The 13,360-nt window shown below is 41.2% G+C and overlaps 1 protein-coding gene across 2 annotated transcripts; it reads left to right on the forward strand.

The window, feature by feature from the left end:
- Positions 1-598: 598 nt before the first annotated feature.
- On the forward strand, positions 599-12,945 carry LOC124003111 (cyclin-dependent kinase 4-like). Of its 2 annotated transcripts, XM_046311176.1 has the most exons (10): positions 616-865; positions 2,801-2,869; positions 3,135-3,355; positions 6,823-6,958; positions 7,470-7,637; positions 7,811-7,920; positions 8,452-8,502; positions 8,704-8,839; positions 9,076-9,215; positions 12,083-12,945. In XM_046311176.1, the coding sequence occupies exons 3-9, from the start codon at positions 3,138-3,140 to the stop codon at positions 9,172-9,174; spliced, it is 918 nt and encodes a 305-aa protein (XP_046167132.1). In that variant the 5' UTR covers positions 616-865; positions 2,801-2,869; positions 3,135-3,137; the 3' UTR covers positions 9,175-9,215; positions 12,083-12,945. The 2 variants fall into 2 exon arrangements, with proteins under 2 accessions (XP_046167130.1, XP_046167132.1); XM_046311174.1 differs by lacking the exon at positions 12,083-12,945 and having other exon boundaries at positions 599-865; positions 9,076-10,857.
- The last annotated feature ends 415 nt before the right edge of the window (positions 12,946-13,360 follow it).

Consider the following 13,360-nt stretch of genomic DNA (forward strand, 5'->3'; position numbering starts at 1 on the left):
CCAAGTCTGGTCATTTCAGGTTTCTTTTTTTATATGATGATTAACTTTATTGCAAAGGCCCAGGGCATGATTTATATCCCTATACTATGAATTGTGTTTCTGTTAATACGGTATAGTATTAATTTAATTTAACTAAAAGTCAAATTACTCATTCTGAATACTTCATTTGGAATGCAGGGCTGGTGTATGAGCCTAGCAACAGCAGTTCCCCGCCAATCGCAGCGTAAGAAAGAGCTGGGAGGGGTTTGGTGCACGGTCCTCATTCACCAAGCCATGGAGCTCTGCGCGCGCCCGGGGCGAAGGAGTCACACCCTCTTCTTCAATGTATGTAATATACATTGTCTTTGGAGGAAATAAACCACATTTGTAGTCTTACATGAGGAAAAATACTAAGAGTTAGCACATTATAGAATTCAACACTTTTAAAATACCCACTTATTGCCTCACTCTGCACTGTGCACTCACTCATTCATAATGTTTATGAAGACTTGAACATGTAATTGGCAGCTGTATCATTCTACAGAGTGTAATGTACTAGTGGATGGTCACCTAAATAAAAAACATGCTGCAAAGTTGTCATGATTTTTTAAGAGGGTATATGGATATTTGGCCCCGCCTTGTATGGCTACAGGAAGCGCCTCCACCTTACCCAGAGATTTGCCAGAGTGTTTAGAAAAAAGAAGTAAGGCCGAAGTTAAATCGAATGATTTGATCGAAGACATCCGCAACAGTTTCTGCCAGTTTGGTGTAAAACCTGTGTCGACTGTGGTTTGATAAGAAGAACCAAGTGAAAAACATGATTTCGTTCATGCACTAAATGTAGCAGTGTAGCCTGCTAACGTTAAATAAAACGTAAAGACACGTGGTAAGTAGCCTATTACATACAATTTAGTAAACATTATGTTCACATCATCTTGTAAAATACTTCTTAAACAAATGTCGCTTGTTGCAATGTATTCCTGCTAGTTTGGGGCACTGTTTACATATCAAGTCATAATCACACAAGTTCTACACAACTTGTTGCATGAATTTGCTATTGCCGCTAAAACATGCTTTGCTATGCCAAAAATAAGTATAGAACCATGTTTTAACATATACGACTTTTTGCCACGTCAGATGTTAAACTGCGTTTGAAAAGTGTTGTGGCCTGTTCTCTGTGTTGTCTGAGAATATAACTATGGAGGAACACCACGTGTCGAGGGGGTGCTTTCGTTTTCATGCTTTATGCCACGAGCTATGTCCAATATTTTGATAGCGTTGGCTATTTTGCTTGCTTAAGTTTATTTGATGAGAAAATACTAGGACAACTACATATAATTAAATTGTTTATTTGAGGTATGTAGATTTAACAATGAAAGTTGTCCTACCTTTTTTTTCTTGGGTAGAATGTAGGACCACATCAGTAAATAATTCAGAAGAAATTTCAGATGGTCTTTGATGCAGCATTGCATATGCCCCATCGTGGCCTATTGATAATGTACACCTGTGAACCATGTGACTGAACACCTTTACATTTAATCACATTTTATTGGTCACATACACATGGTTAGCAGATGTTATTGAGAGTGTAGCGAAATGCTTGTGCTTCTAGTGCAACAAGTAATCTAACAAGTCAACAACAAATACCTAATACACCCAAATCTAAGTAAAGTAAAGGAGTGGAATAATAATAATAAATATATGGATGAGCAATGTCAGAGCAGCATAGCCGATGATGCAATAGATAGTATAGAATACAGTATATACATATGAGATGAGTAATGGAAGATATGTACACATTATTAAAGTAACTAGTGATCCATTTATTAAAGTGGCCAATGATTTCAAGTCTGTATGTAGGCAGCAGCCTCTCTGTGTTAGTGATGGCTGTTTAACAGTCTGGTGGCCTTGCGATAGGAGCTGTTTTCAGTCTCTCGGTCCCAGCTTCGATGCGCCTGTACTGACCTCACCTTCTGGATGGTAAAGCAGGGTGAACAGGCAGTGGCTCAGGCGGTTGATGTCCTTGATGATCTTTTTGGCTTCCTGTGACATCGGGTGCTGTAGGTGTCCAGGGGGGCAGGTAGTTTGTCCCCGGTGATGCGTTGTGGGTGTTGCAGTTGCCGTACCAGGCAGTGATACAGACCGACGGGATGCTCTTAATTGTGCATCTGTAAAAGTTTGTGAAGGTTTTAGGTGACAAGCCAAATTTCCTCACCCTCCTGGGGTTGAAGAGGCACTGTTACGCCTTCTTCACCACACTGTCTGTGTGGGTGGACCATTTGAGTTTGTCAGTGATATGTACGCCGAGGCTCTAGGTAGGAGGAGCTAAGGATGGCAATTTGGTAAAAGCATTTATGGCTGGTTTCCAGGACCTAGATTAAGACTAATCCTGGATTCAAGTCTAGTCTTCCTTACTCATTCTCAGTGGAAAATCTGTATTAAATTAGCATTTTAGTCCAGGATTGGGCTTAATCTCTGTCTGAGAAACCAACCTCTGTTTGGCTCCATTCAGTGGAACTACCTCTGTTTGCACCCTTAGATAACATAATTTATATGGAATACACCCTGTCAATATAACATTGACCACATTATTACCCATATATTATTTGTTATAAGGTGACTAAGGCTACTCTTCCTGCATTTAGCCTACTTCCTTCCTTTGTTTACATACTTTGTACAGTATGCAGACTGATTACAACTTCCTTTATTTCTGCATGGAATTCTGTATGGAATACAAAGCGCCATGGTGCTGGCATCATTCTGTCTCATGTCTAATGTCTCTGAGTCATTCTCTCTCCCCCTCTCTGACTTATGTCTGCAGGGAGCCTGTGCTGTGTGGTTGACCACTGGAATGTCTTGTTGACTGAAATCTTGTCTCATTGAATATCAGGTCAGATTCCAACCCCATTCAGTCACATACACACACGCACTTTCCGACAGCCTCTTCCGCTCTGGAATGCAGAGGTGACCCCAGCTAATGAGGTCTAGTGCACAAGAAGGTGAAAGATCGTAGGAGGGGGCTGGATCTAAGACAGGTGGACCTCCATTTTGGAGAGCACAGTGACAGAGAGGGGATTGGAGGGGACAGTGTCTTACTGCAGAAGGAAAATGTATACATGCCTAGTTATTTTTCTGTCTGCCTGTCTGTCAACCAGACAATGGCCCAGGGCAGTGGGGTCCAGTACGAGCCAGTGGCAGAGATTGGAGGGGGTGCGTACGGAACGGTGTACAAGGCTCGGGACCTGGAGAGTGGCCAGTTTGTTGCTCTGAAGAGTGTTCGCGTCCAGACGGACCAAGATGGCCTCCCTATCTCCACGGTCCGAGAAGTGGCCCTGCTGAAGAGACTGGAGCAGTTTGATCATCCCAACGTGGTCAAGTAAGAACACATTTAAAAAAAAAAAAAAACTATTTTTATAAACAATACAAACGACAACATCATACAAACATCAACAACATCACGCCTACACAGACCCACTAGCACACACCCCCATCTCCAGCGCCCGCATCACTTTCCGCCACATGGCCTGAAAATTTTGTTTCTCTCTGTAGCCCACACATTTTCAGTGTTTATATATAATAAATCATTCAATTTTTCCATTGTGTTAATGGTGGCAGATTGATTGATTTCCAAGTTTTTAGTATATGTTTTTTCAAGATGAGTGATGAGAAGAGAATCGTCCAACCCACCGGGTATCTCACTACACCCCCATATGCCTTGTCTTGAAATATGCAGACAGATGGATTAAAAGTAAGTTTACATTGTAATACTGCTGACAACAAACTTTCTAGCTCTGCCCACAGCTTCTGGACTTTATAGCATTCCCAGAAAGCATGGATTATTGAGTCATTATTAGTTTTACACTTAAGACATGCCGTTGTTGTAGAATTTGTCATTTTGTCTCTTGTATAATACATTCTCTACATTAGTTTATACTGGATTAGGCTCACATTTTCGTTAACTGTGATTGTTAGTTATGCTCCAACTTTCCCTCCATCTTGTGCCAACATCATTTTTTAAGTCTTGGTTCCAATAGTAAATTTTGTTTTCTAAGAGATTGTCAGTTGGATATGCTCTCTGCAAGGGAAAATATACAAAACATATCATATGAACATCCTTTTTCTGACTCAAATAACATTCCCTCAAGGTTGCTCTGATGTCCACAAGGGGAAAAATGATGATATGTAACTTTTTATTTAAAAAAAGTTGCATGTATTTCAAATGATCTACGTTGGTCAGTCCAAAATGACTTTTTAATTCTGTCATGGAAATAAATCTATTTCCTGTTACCAAGTAATTTACTGTTTCTATGACTTTAGTTGACCACGTGGACCGTTCTTATCTGTGAATTCTGAAAAGCTCTCCAAGGATTGTTCCATGTGTTTGTGGTTTTAGGAAGTGATATTGATTTGTGTAGAATACGTTTATATTTTTCCGTATTGTTATAGTAGTGTTCTGAACTATGACGTTGTTAATATTCTTAGCTTTATCTTTAGAAAATAGACATGTAAAAAGATTCTGGGGATGAGTGTGCGCATCTTCAATGTGTTCCCATTGTTCCTCTTTAGTGCATTTAACTATATGTCGCGGGTTGGGTTGTCTGTTCATACAATTCCAAGACTAGAAGTTTAAAACCACCCTCAGACTTAAGAAGATGTCAAACTTTCCTTTTTAGTCTATGAATTTTATTTGCCCATATAAAGTCTTATGACCAAGTGTACTTTCTTTTTAAAGAATGTCTTCAGTGGGTAGTTGGTGTTGCTAAAAATGCATGCAAAAACTTTGGCAATCATGCCATTCCAAAGAGGTTTGAAGAACACATTTAATCATTGAACCTTTATTTATAGTGATGTTCTCCAGCCAGGAAAGAGGTCTAATTTTGAGATTAGTTCACATCCCACGCCATCTTTTGTGTAGATCTAGGATTAACTGACAAAACCGCACAGTCTCACTGTCCACTGTAAAATTGTAGTGGTAAAAAGGGAATGAATGGAATAACGTAAGCTATACACGTTCAATGTTTCTACTTCATACTTAATAGCACCTTTTGAAATGCGTAAACACGAACAATCACAGTCAACCGCTTTCATTGGCACATTGTGTTGTTTTTGTTGCGACTTGTAGAGCCCGTGACTTTAGTTTTGACCTGATCACCTGTATCTTGTGAAACCCTACGCCCACATAGCATAAGAACTTTGGAATGCCTAAAAACTGACTGGTATGTCTATGATAAGCAGGTTCTATAAAGGTTATTATCTAGTGACTGACTCACCATGGCATGACTCGCCTCTCATTCAAATTATGGTGATTGACCATGAGCTTGTCTGTTTTGACTGTGTATTAAGAGATCCCACACATCAGTGTTTCGCCTATATAATTTTTCAGTGCTGTTGTGGACGAGCACAAATTTAAAAGTTGGGGATGTGTGATTCATCAACTCAAACTGTCTCCTTGGGTGTGGAGCACCCTCATTGGGTTGTGTGGACGTTTGCACGTTTGTCAGATAAGAGGCCATGGCCATGCAGCGCTTTAAATGTTAAGAGTAAAGGTCTTCAAACCAATACTTTACAGGCAGCCAGTGTAGTGCTGATAATAATAATAATAATAATAATATATGCCATTTAGCAGACGCTTTTATCCAAAGCGACTTACAGTCATGTGTGCATACATTCTACGGTGGTTCTGGCTAACCTCTACTGTGGTTCTGGCTAACCCCTACGGTGGTTCTGGCTAACCCCTACGGTGGTTCTGGCTTGGTTCTGGCTAACCCCTACGGTGGTTCTTGCTTGGTTCTGGCTAACCCCTACGGAGGTTCTGGCTAACCCCTACGGTGGTTCTGGCTAACCCCTACGGTGGTTCTGGCTAACCCCTACGGTGGTTCTGTAGGTGGTTCTGGCTTGGTTCTGGCTAATAGGTGGTTCTGGCTTGGTTCTGGCTAACCTCTACGGTGGTTCTGGCTAACCCCTACGGTGGTTCTGGCTAACCCCTACGGTGGTAAAACTTGAGTGATGTGCTCGTGCATTCTAGTGTTGGTTAAAATGCGAGCTGCAGTGTTCTTTGCAAGTTGTAGGCTTTTAATAGTGTAGTCTGAGCAACTGGAGATTAAACAAATTCATGGACCAATTTTTTTGCATCTGTTTGAGAGATGAAGTGTCTAATTCTGGAAATTTTCCTGAGATGAAAGGATGCTGTTTTGGATATGCTTTTTATGTAGTTGTCAAAAGTGAGGCCGGGATCAAAGGTGACACTAAGATTTTAAACAACCATGTTTGGTGTAATGCGGCAACCATCAATGTTGAGGGTGAGGTCTGACACCGAGTTTCTTGTGGCCAAGTGCCATCATTTCGGTCTTGTGAAAGTTTAAATGCAAGAAGTTGGATGTTTTATAATTAGAAACTTTATTGTCCACGTAATGTGGAAATTTGTTTGGCTTCACCACATAAAAACAGACATTAAATGCCACCATGAGCACATCCATTCTCGAGATCATTAAATAAAAATACAAAAACGCTACAATGCCAGTGCACTATAACTGTATTTAGCGTCTGTGATGCACACCTCAAGGCGGGCTGACTTTAAAGTATCGTCTGGTTTAAAAGATGAATACAATTGGGTGTCATCAGCATAGTAATGAAAGTGCATGTCATTACCAATGGGTAGCATGTATAAAGAAAAATAAGGGGTCCAAGCACAGAACCTTGGGGAATTCTAAATTCAACCATGGAACGTTCAGATGAATTATTACACACTGTGTACACTGAGCTCATGGACGTGTCTGTGTGTGATGTTTGACTGTATGTGTACGCTAGGCTCATTGTCTGTCTGTGTGTGTGTTTGTACATCAGGCTCATGGACGTGTGTGCCACCCTGAGGACAGATCAGGAGACTAAAGTCACCCTGGTATTTGAACACGTGGACCAGGACCTGAAGACCTACCTAGAGAAGGCCCCCGCCCCAGGACTGCCCCCCAGCCACATCAGAGTGAGAAGCCCCCTCGGGTCCCTGTAAACCATGTTAAATAAACATAGCAGGTCCCTGTAAACCATGTTAAATAAACATAGTAGGTCCCTGTAAACCATGTTAAATAAACATAGTAGGTCCCTGTAAACCATGTTAAATAAACATAGTAGGTCCCTGTAAACCATGTTAAATAAACATAGCAGGTCCCTGTAAACCATGTTAAATAAACATAGCAGGTCCCTGTAAATCATGTTAAATAAACATAGCAGGTCCCTGTAAACCATGTTAAATAAACATAGCAGGTCCCTGTAAACCATGTTAAATAAACATAGCAGGTCCCTGTAAACCATGTTAAATAAACATAGCAGGTCCCTGTAAACCATGTGAAAAGGAAGGTACATCCAAAACAAACATTTTAAATGATCTCAGTGTTTGGCAGGTCCACAGGTCGCCCTCTATCTGGCTGGATATGTTGGACCGTTGTGTGGACCGAGCCTGGTACACATGTTAAATGTGTCCCCCTGTGTGTTAGGACCTGATGCGTCAATTGCTGTGCGGCCTGTCATTCCTACACTCGAACCGTGTGGTGCACCGGGACCTGAAGCCAGAGAACATCCTGGTCACCAGCCGTGGTCAGGTTAAGCTGGCCGACTTTGGACTGGCCAGGATCTACAGTTGCCACATGGCCCTTACCCCTGTGGTAGGAACACAGACACACGCAAACTGGTTGAGAATGGAAAGGGTCTCTATGTGCATTCACCATAATGCTTACTTATGCTTTCCAGTTGGCATAAATATTCATACACATTCATACCTCTCTCCTACTCTCAACTGTCCCTCCATTGACGTCTCTCTCCTCCATGTCTGCCCTAGGTGGTGACTCTGTGGTACAGGCCTCCTGAGGTCCTGCTCCAGTCCACCTACGCCACGCCGGTGGACATCTGGAGCACGGGTTGCATCTTTGCTGAGATGTTCCGACGCAAGTGAGTGGTCAGGGCCAGAGAAGGCTTATTTGACATACTGGGACATTTATTTTTAAATAATTTTCTCTCTGTGTTATAAATTGTATGGTATATGTTATGTATGTAAATCTGATATTCTAAAAGATGCCCACTGGATTAATAGATTATATCCCACCCAGCAAGTTACCACATTGGAAACTGAGCAAGAAAAACCTAATTTGTTTGACTGTAGTGTGACCGAGCTCTCATTTCTATGATTATGCTCCCGCCAGGTGGTCAAATCGAAGTATAGCAGTCTACTGCTGTGGCACTCCAATTAACTAGGACTCAGGGTTTCTTCTCTTATCATTATGGCTCCACGCTAACGGCCAGGCCACACCAGGGTACACAGGGGAGGGTCAGCCCTGGCCCTGTAATCTCCCACAGACATGGCCGTAGGTCAGCACAATAAAATAAGACTATATGGGGACAGAGAGACAGACGGTACTGCTTGTCACAGCAGGGGAGGTTTGCCAACAGAACATTAACCCAAATCCAAACTTTCTCATGTAGACCGTTGTTCTCTGGAGACTCTGAAATGGACCAACTGGGAAAGATATTCAAGTGAGTATGGGCAGAAATGTCCACTTGTGTATCCCAAATGGCACCCTATTCCCTATATAGTGTACTACTTTTGACCAGGGCCTTTAGGGTGCATTTCGGGACTCAGTCCTTGCCACTTTGGATCAGTCTAACTTCTGTTAATTCTTTCTGAAACACTTGTCTGACTGGTTGGCTTGTTCCTTTCTGTCTGCCATTCCACAGTGTGATTGGCCTGCCACCCATGGAGGAGTGGCCTGCTGATGTCACCCTCTCCCGACACAACTTCAGTCCTATCAGCCCCCGCCCAATCACAGACTACGTTCCTGAGATCAATGAGCAGGGGGCAGAGCTGCTTTTGGTGAAACTTTTTGTTTTCTAACCAGCTGTGGGGTGTATTCTGTTTGGTCAAAAAATAACTTTTTGGGAGTGTTGAAATGCTAAATGGTAAAATTGTATATGTGAATCCTGGCTAAAAGTGTATTTATTTACCCAGACCAACACCTGTAAAAGCTATGATAAAGATAGGACAAACCCTACTTTTAATTGCTAATTGAGTCACATTTGTAAACCTAGCCGTTCTGTTTGTTCCCACAGAAAATGCTAACCTTTGACCCTCTAAGAAGAATCTCTGCCCTAAACGCTCAAGAACATCCTTACTTCCAGGAGGATGAGGAGGAAGTGACAAATGGTTGAAATGCAGTGAATGACATCGAAGGATGGGACCGTGAGGAATGGTAACCGTGACTCCATTTTGGTGTATATTGTCATTCAGTGCATTTCAGGCCAGATCCCTGTTGTGGTTCCTTTTAAAAAAAATACTACAGAAGCCAGTTGCACCCCTTGAGAATGTATAGGAGTAGAGAAGTGGAGTTCACATTCCTCAAATGAATTCTCCAGCCTGGTCTCATAGACTAGACGTAACATAATAAACTTAAAAACGAGACACTCAAATTAGTATGATATATTACGTTTGGTATGGTTACATAAGACCGGTGGTTATTTAAAATCTTGTCACTGACAACTTTTGAGCTAATTAGCAACTTTTCAACTCCTTACTACTTTGCATGTTAGCTAACCTTTCCACCTACCCTTGTCCAACTCCTAAACTTAACCCTAACCCCTAGCCAAGCTAACATTAGCCACGTAGATAGAATTCTTAACATATCATACATTTTGCAAATTCGTAACATTTTATTTGAAGTCCACAAATTAATTCATACCATATGAAACGTGACTCATCATATTAAATGGCGTGTCTCAGTTTTACGTACAGAATAATACGAAATGCTCTGAGACCAGGTTGCACACACACACATATAACATGGAATAACTGTCCTCCTGTGTGGTTATTTTAATATTATAGTTTAAAGATCCAATGCATACATTTTTATTACAATATCAAATATTTTCTGTTTAACAATTGAAGTACCGTGCTGTGATATTTTTCTACCAAAATGGCTTCTTAGCATTTTTTTTTAAGCAAGAATTTCGCTAGGACTGTCAGTGTGAGTGGGGATGGGAAAACTGAAAAGTAGCTGTTATTGGCAGAGAGATTTGGAACATTTTCTTATTGGTCTAATTTACCACCTGGTGATGTCGCCAGGTAGGCCAAAATTCCATTCCACCAAAAAAGGCGGACATTTCAGGCTCTTACTTTCATAGCTCTTACACTAAAGGGGCATTATTATTTTCACACTTTCACAGTATTATTCCAACCTCTGTGTGGAAATATATATATATATATACACACACACACAGTGGCAAGAAAAAGTATGTCGAACCCTTTAGAAATACCTGGATTTCTATCTAGGTCACAACAATAGACAAACAGTCTGCTTAAACTAATAACACACAATTATACGTTTTCATGTCTTTATTGAACATACCGTGTAAACATTCACAGTGCAGGGTGGAAAAAGTAAGTGAACCCTTGGATTTAATAACTGGTTGACCCTCCTTTGGCAGCATTAACCTCAACCAAACTGTTTCAGTACAGCAATATTCTTGGGATGTCTCAATCAGGTTGAGTTCAGGACTCTGGGCTGCTCCAAAAGGCATACTTTCTTCTGTTGAAGCCATTCTGTTGTTGATTTCCTTCTGTTTTGGGTCGTTGTCCTGTTGATTCACCCAACTTCTGTTGAGCTTCAATTGGTGGACAGATAGCCTAACGTTATTCCTGCAAAATGTCTTGATAAACTTGGGAATTCATTTTTCCATCGATGATAGCAAGTTGTCTAGGCCGTGAGGCTGCAAAGCAGCCCCACACCATGATGCTCCCTGCACCATACTTTATAGTTGGGATGAGGTTTTGGTGTTGGTGTGCTGTGCCTTTTTCTCCACACAGTGTTGTGTGTTCCTTCCAAACAACTCAACTGTAGTTTAATCTGTCCACAGAATATTTTTGCCAGTAGCGCTGTGGGACATCCAGGTGTACTTTTGCAAACTTCAGACGTGCAGCAATGTTGTCGTTTTTTTGGACAGCAATGGCATCTTCCGTGGTGTCCTCCCATGAACACCATTCTTGTTTAGTGTTTTATGTATCGTAGACTTGTCAGGTGTTAGCATGTTCCAGAGATTTCTGTAAGTCTTTAGCTGACACCAGGATTCTTCTTAACCTCATTGAGCATTCTGCACTGTGCTCTTGCAGTCGTCTTTGTAGGATGTCCACTCTTAGGAAGAGTAGCAACAGTGCTGAACTTTCTCCATTTATAGACAATTTGTCTTACCTTGGACTGATGAACATCAAGGCTTTTAGAGATACTTTTGTAACCCGTTCCAGCTTTATCGAAGTCAACAATTCTTAGGTCTTCTGAGATCTCTTTTGTTTGAGGCAAGGTTCACATTAGGCAATGCTTCTTGTGAATAGCAAACTCAAATTTTGTGAGTGCTTTTATAGGGCAAGGCAGGTCTAACCAACATCTCCAATCTCGTCTCATTGATTTGACTCCAGGTTAGCAGACTCCGATGAGCTTTTGGAGAAATCATTAGCCTAAGGGGTTCACATACTTTTTCCAACCTACACTGTGAATGTTTAAACAATGTATTCAATATAGACAAGAAAAATACAATAATTTGTGTTAAGTTAAGCACACTATTTTCCTCTGTGATTTCGATGAAGATCAGATCAAATTTGATGACCAATTTATATAGAAAGCCAGGTCATTCCAAAGGGTTCACACACTTTTTCTTGCCACTGTGTGTGTACACACACACACACAACACTGGAAAATCACTGACTGTACTGGGCCTTAATTTTCTTTTAAAAAGTGCACATGGAAGGACACGCTAGCTAAGTGGCATTTGTTGAACATGTTTACGGGCCAAATAATGTGTTGTTCTGTACTAAGTATCCCTCCCTTTCATTCCAAGAACACCTTGCAATGTTTAAGTGCTGCAAAGACTAATAAAGCTGCTCCAATCATCAACTAAAATAGCCGTTTCTAATCGTACCTTTTGTATACCAGAAATGCCCTAGATGTTATTGGGAAACACATTTTCTATCCCTCGTTTTCAGTTTCTTGGATCATTCAAAGTGTGTGTTAAGAAATCTCATTCTTGTACGCTAATTTGTTTTTGTTTCTTTTATCTGAAATGACTACAGGTTCACGTCAACTTGGAGAAGTGAGGAATGAAAGGACTGTATAGTACAAGCCAAGCTCTTGAATCATGACATTTTAATTGGAAAGTTGTAGCGGAGAAGGAAACATTAAAGTAATCAAGTCCACAGTGAGTTGAAAGGCAGGTACAACAGCAGAAGGAACAAGTGTGAGAGATAAGGACAGTCCTAAATTACATCCTATTCTGTGTATAGTGTGCACTACTTTTGACCAAGATCCATAGAGCTCTGGGCCCGGTTTCCCAATAGCAATGGAACTGATCCACTGTTTACATCCTGACATCGTACACCATATGTGATCTTCAGATCTTGCCCCGCTAATGAACGGACAAGTTTGGTGTTTGTAACGCAAGATGGAGGAGAGATAGCAAAATATGACCTTTTCATTCAATATATTGTTTCAGGTGATAACATGTTTAACTTTTTTTAAATCTAAACTTCTTTCTTTACCTTTCATAGCATGTCAAGCTTGCTTGCACTGCAGAGCAGCTAGCTAGCTAGATAGGCTACGTTTTAGATACCACTGTAGCTAGCGACCTCCACCTAATGATTATCCTATTAAAATAAACGTCATTCCCATCAAACTTAAATGGCAGGCAACAGTCATATTAACTCAGCAAAAAAGATTCATCTTTTTCAGGACCCTGTCTTTCAAAGAGCATTCGTAAAAATAAATAAAAACTTCAGATCTTCATTGTAAAGGGTTTAAACACTGTTTTCCATGCTTGTTCAATGAACCATAAACAATTAATGAACATTCACCTGTGGAACGGTCATTATGACACTAACAGCTTATAGACAGTAGGCAAATAAGGTCACAGTTATGAAAACTTGGGACACTAAAGAGGACTTTCTATTGACTGAAAAAAACAAATATGCTCAGGACCCCTGCTCATCTGCGTGAATGTGACTTAGGCATGAGGACGGCAGATGTGGCCAGGGCAATAAATTGCAATGTCCGTACTGTGAGACGTCTAAGACAGCGCTACACGACGGACCGCTGATCATCCTCGCAGTGGCAGACCACGTATCAACACCTGCACAGGATCGGTACATCTGAACATCACACCTGCAGGACAGGTACAGGATGGGCAGTTGTTGTTGCTGAGTTACACCAGGAACGCACAATCCCTCCATCAGTGCTCAGACTGTCCACAATAAGCTGAGAGGTTGGACTGAGGGCCTGTTCTAAGGCAGGTCTTCACCAGGAACAACGTTGCCTATGGGCCCAAACCTACTGTCGCTGGTCCAGAGAGGACTGAC

This window comes from Oncorhynchus gorbuscha, linkage group LG18 (assembly GCF_021184085.1).
Source record: "Oncorhynchus gorbuscha isolate QuinsamMale2020 ecotype Even-year linkage group LG18, OgorEven_v1.0, whole genome shotgun sequence".
Lineage (NCBI taxonomy): Eukaryota > Metazoa > Chordata > Actinopteri > Salmoniformes > Salmonidae > Oncorhynchus > Oncorhynchus gorbuscha.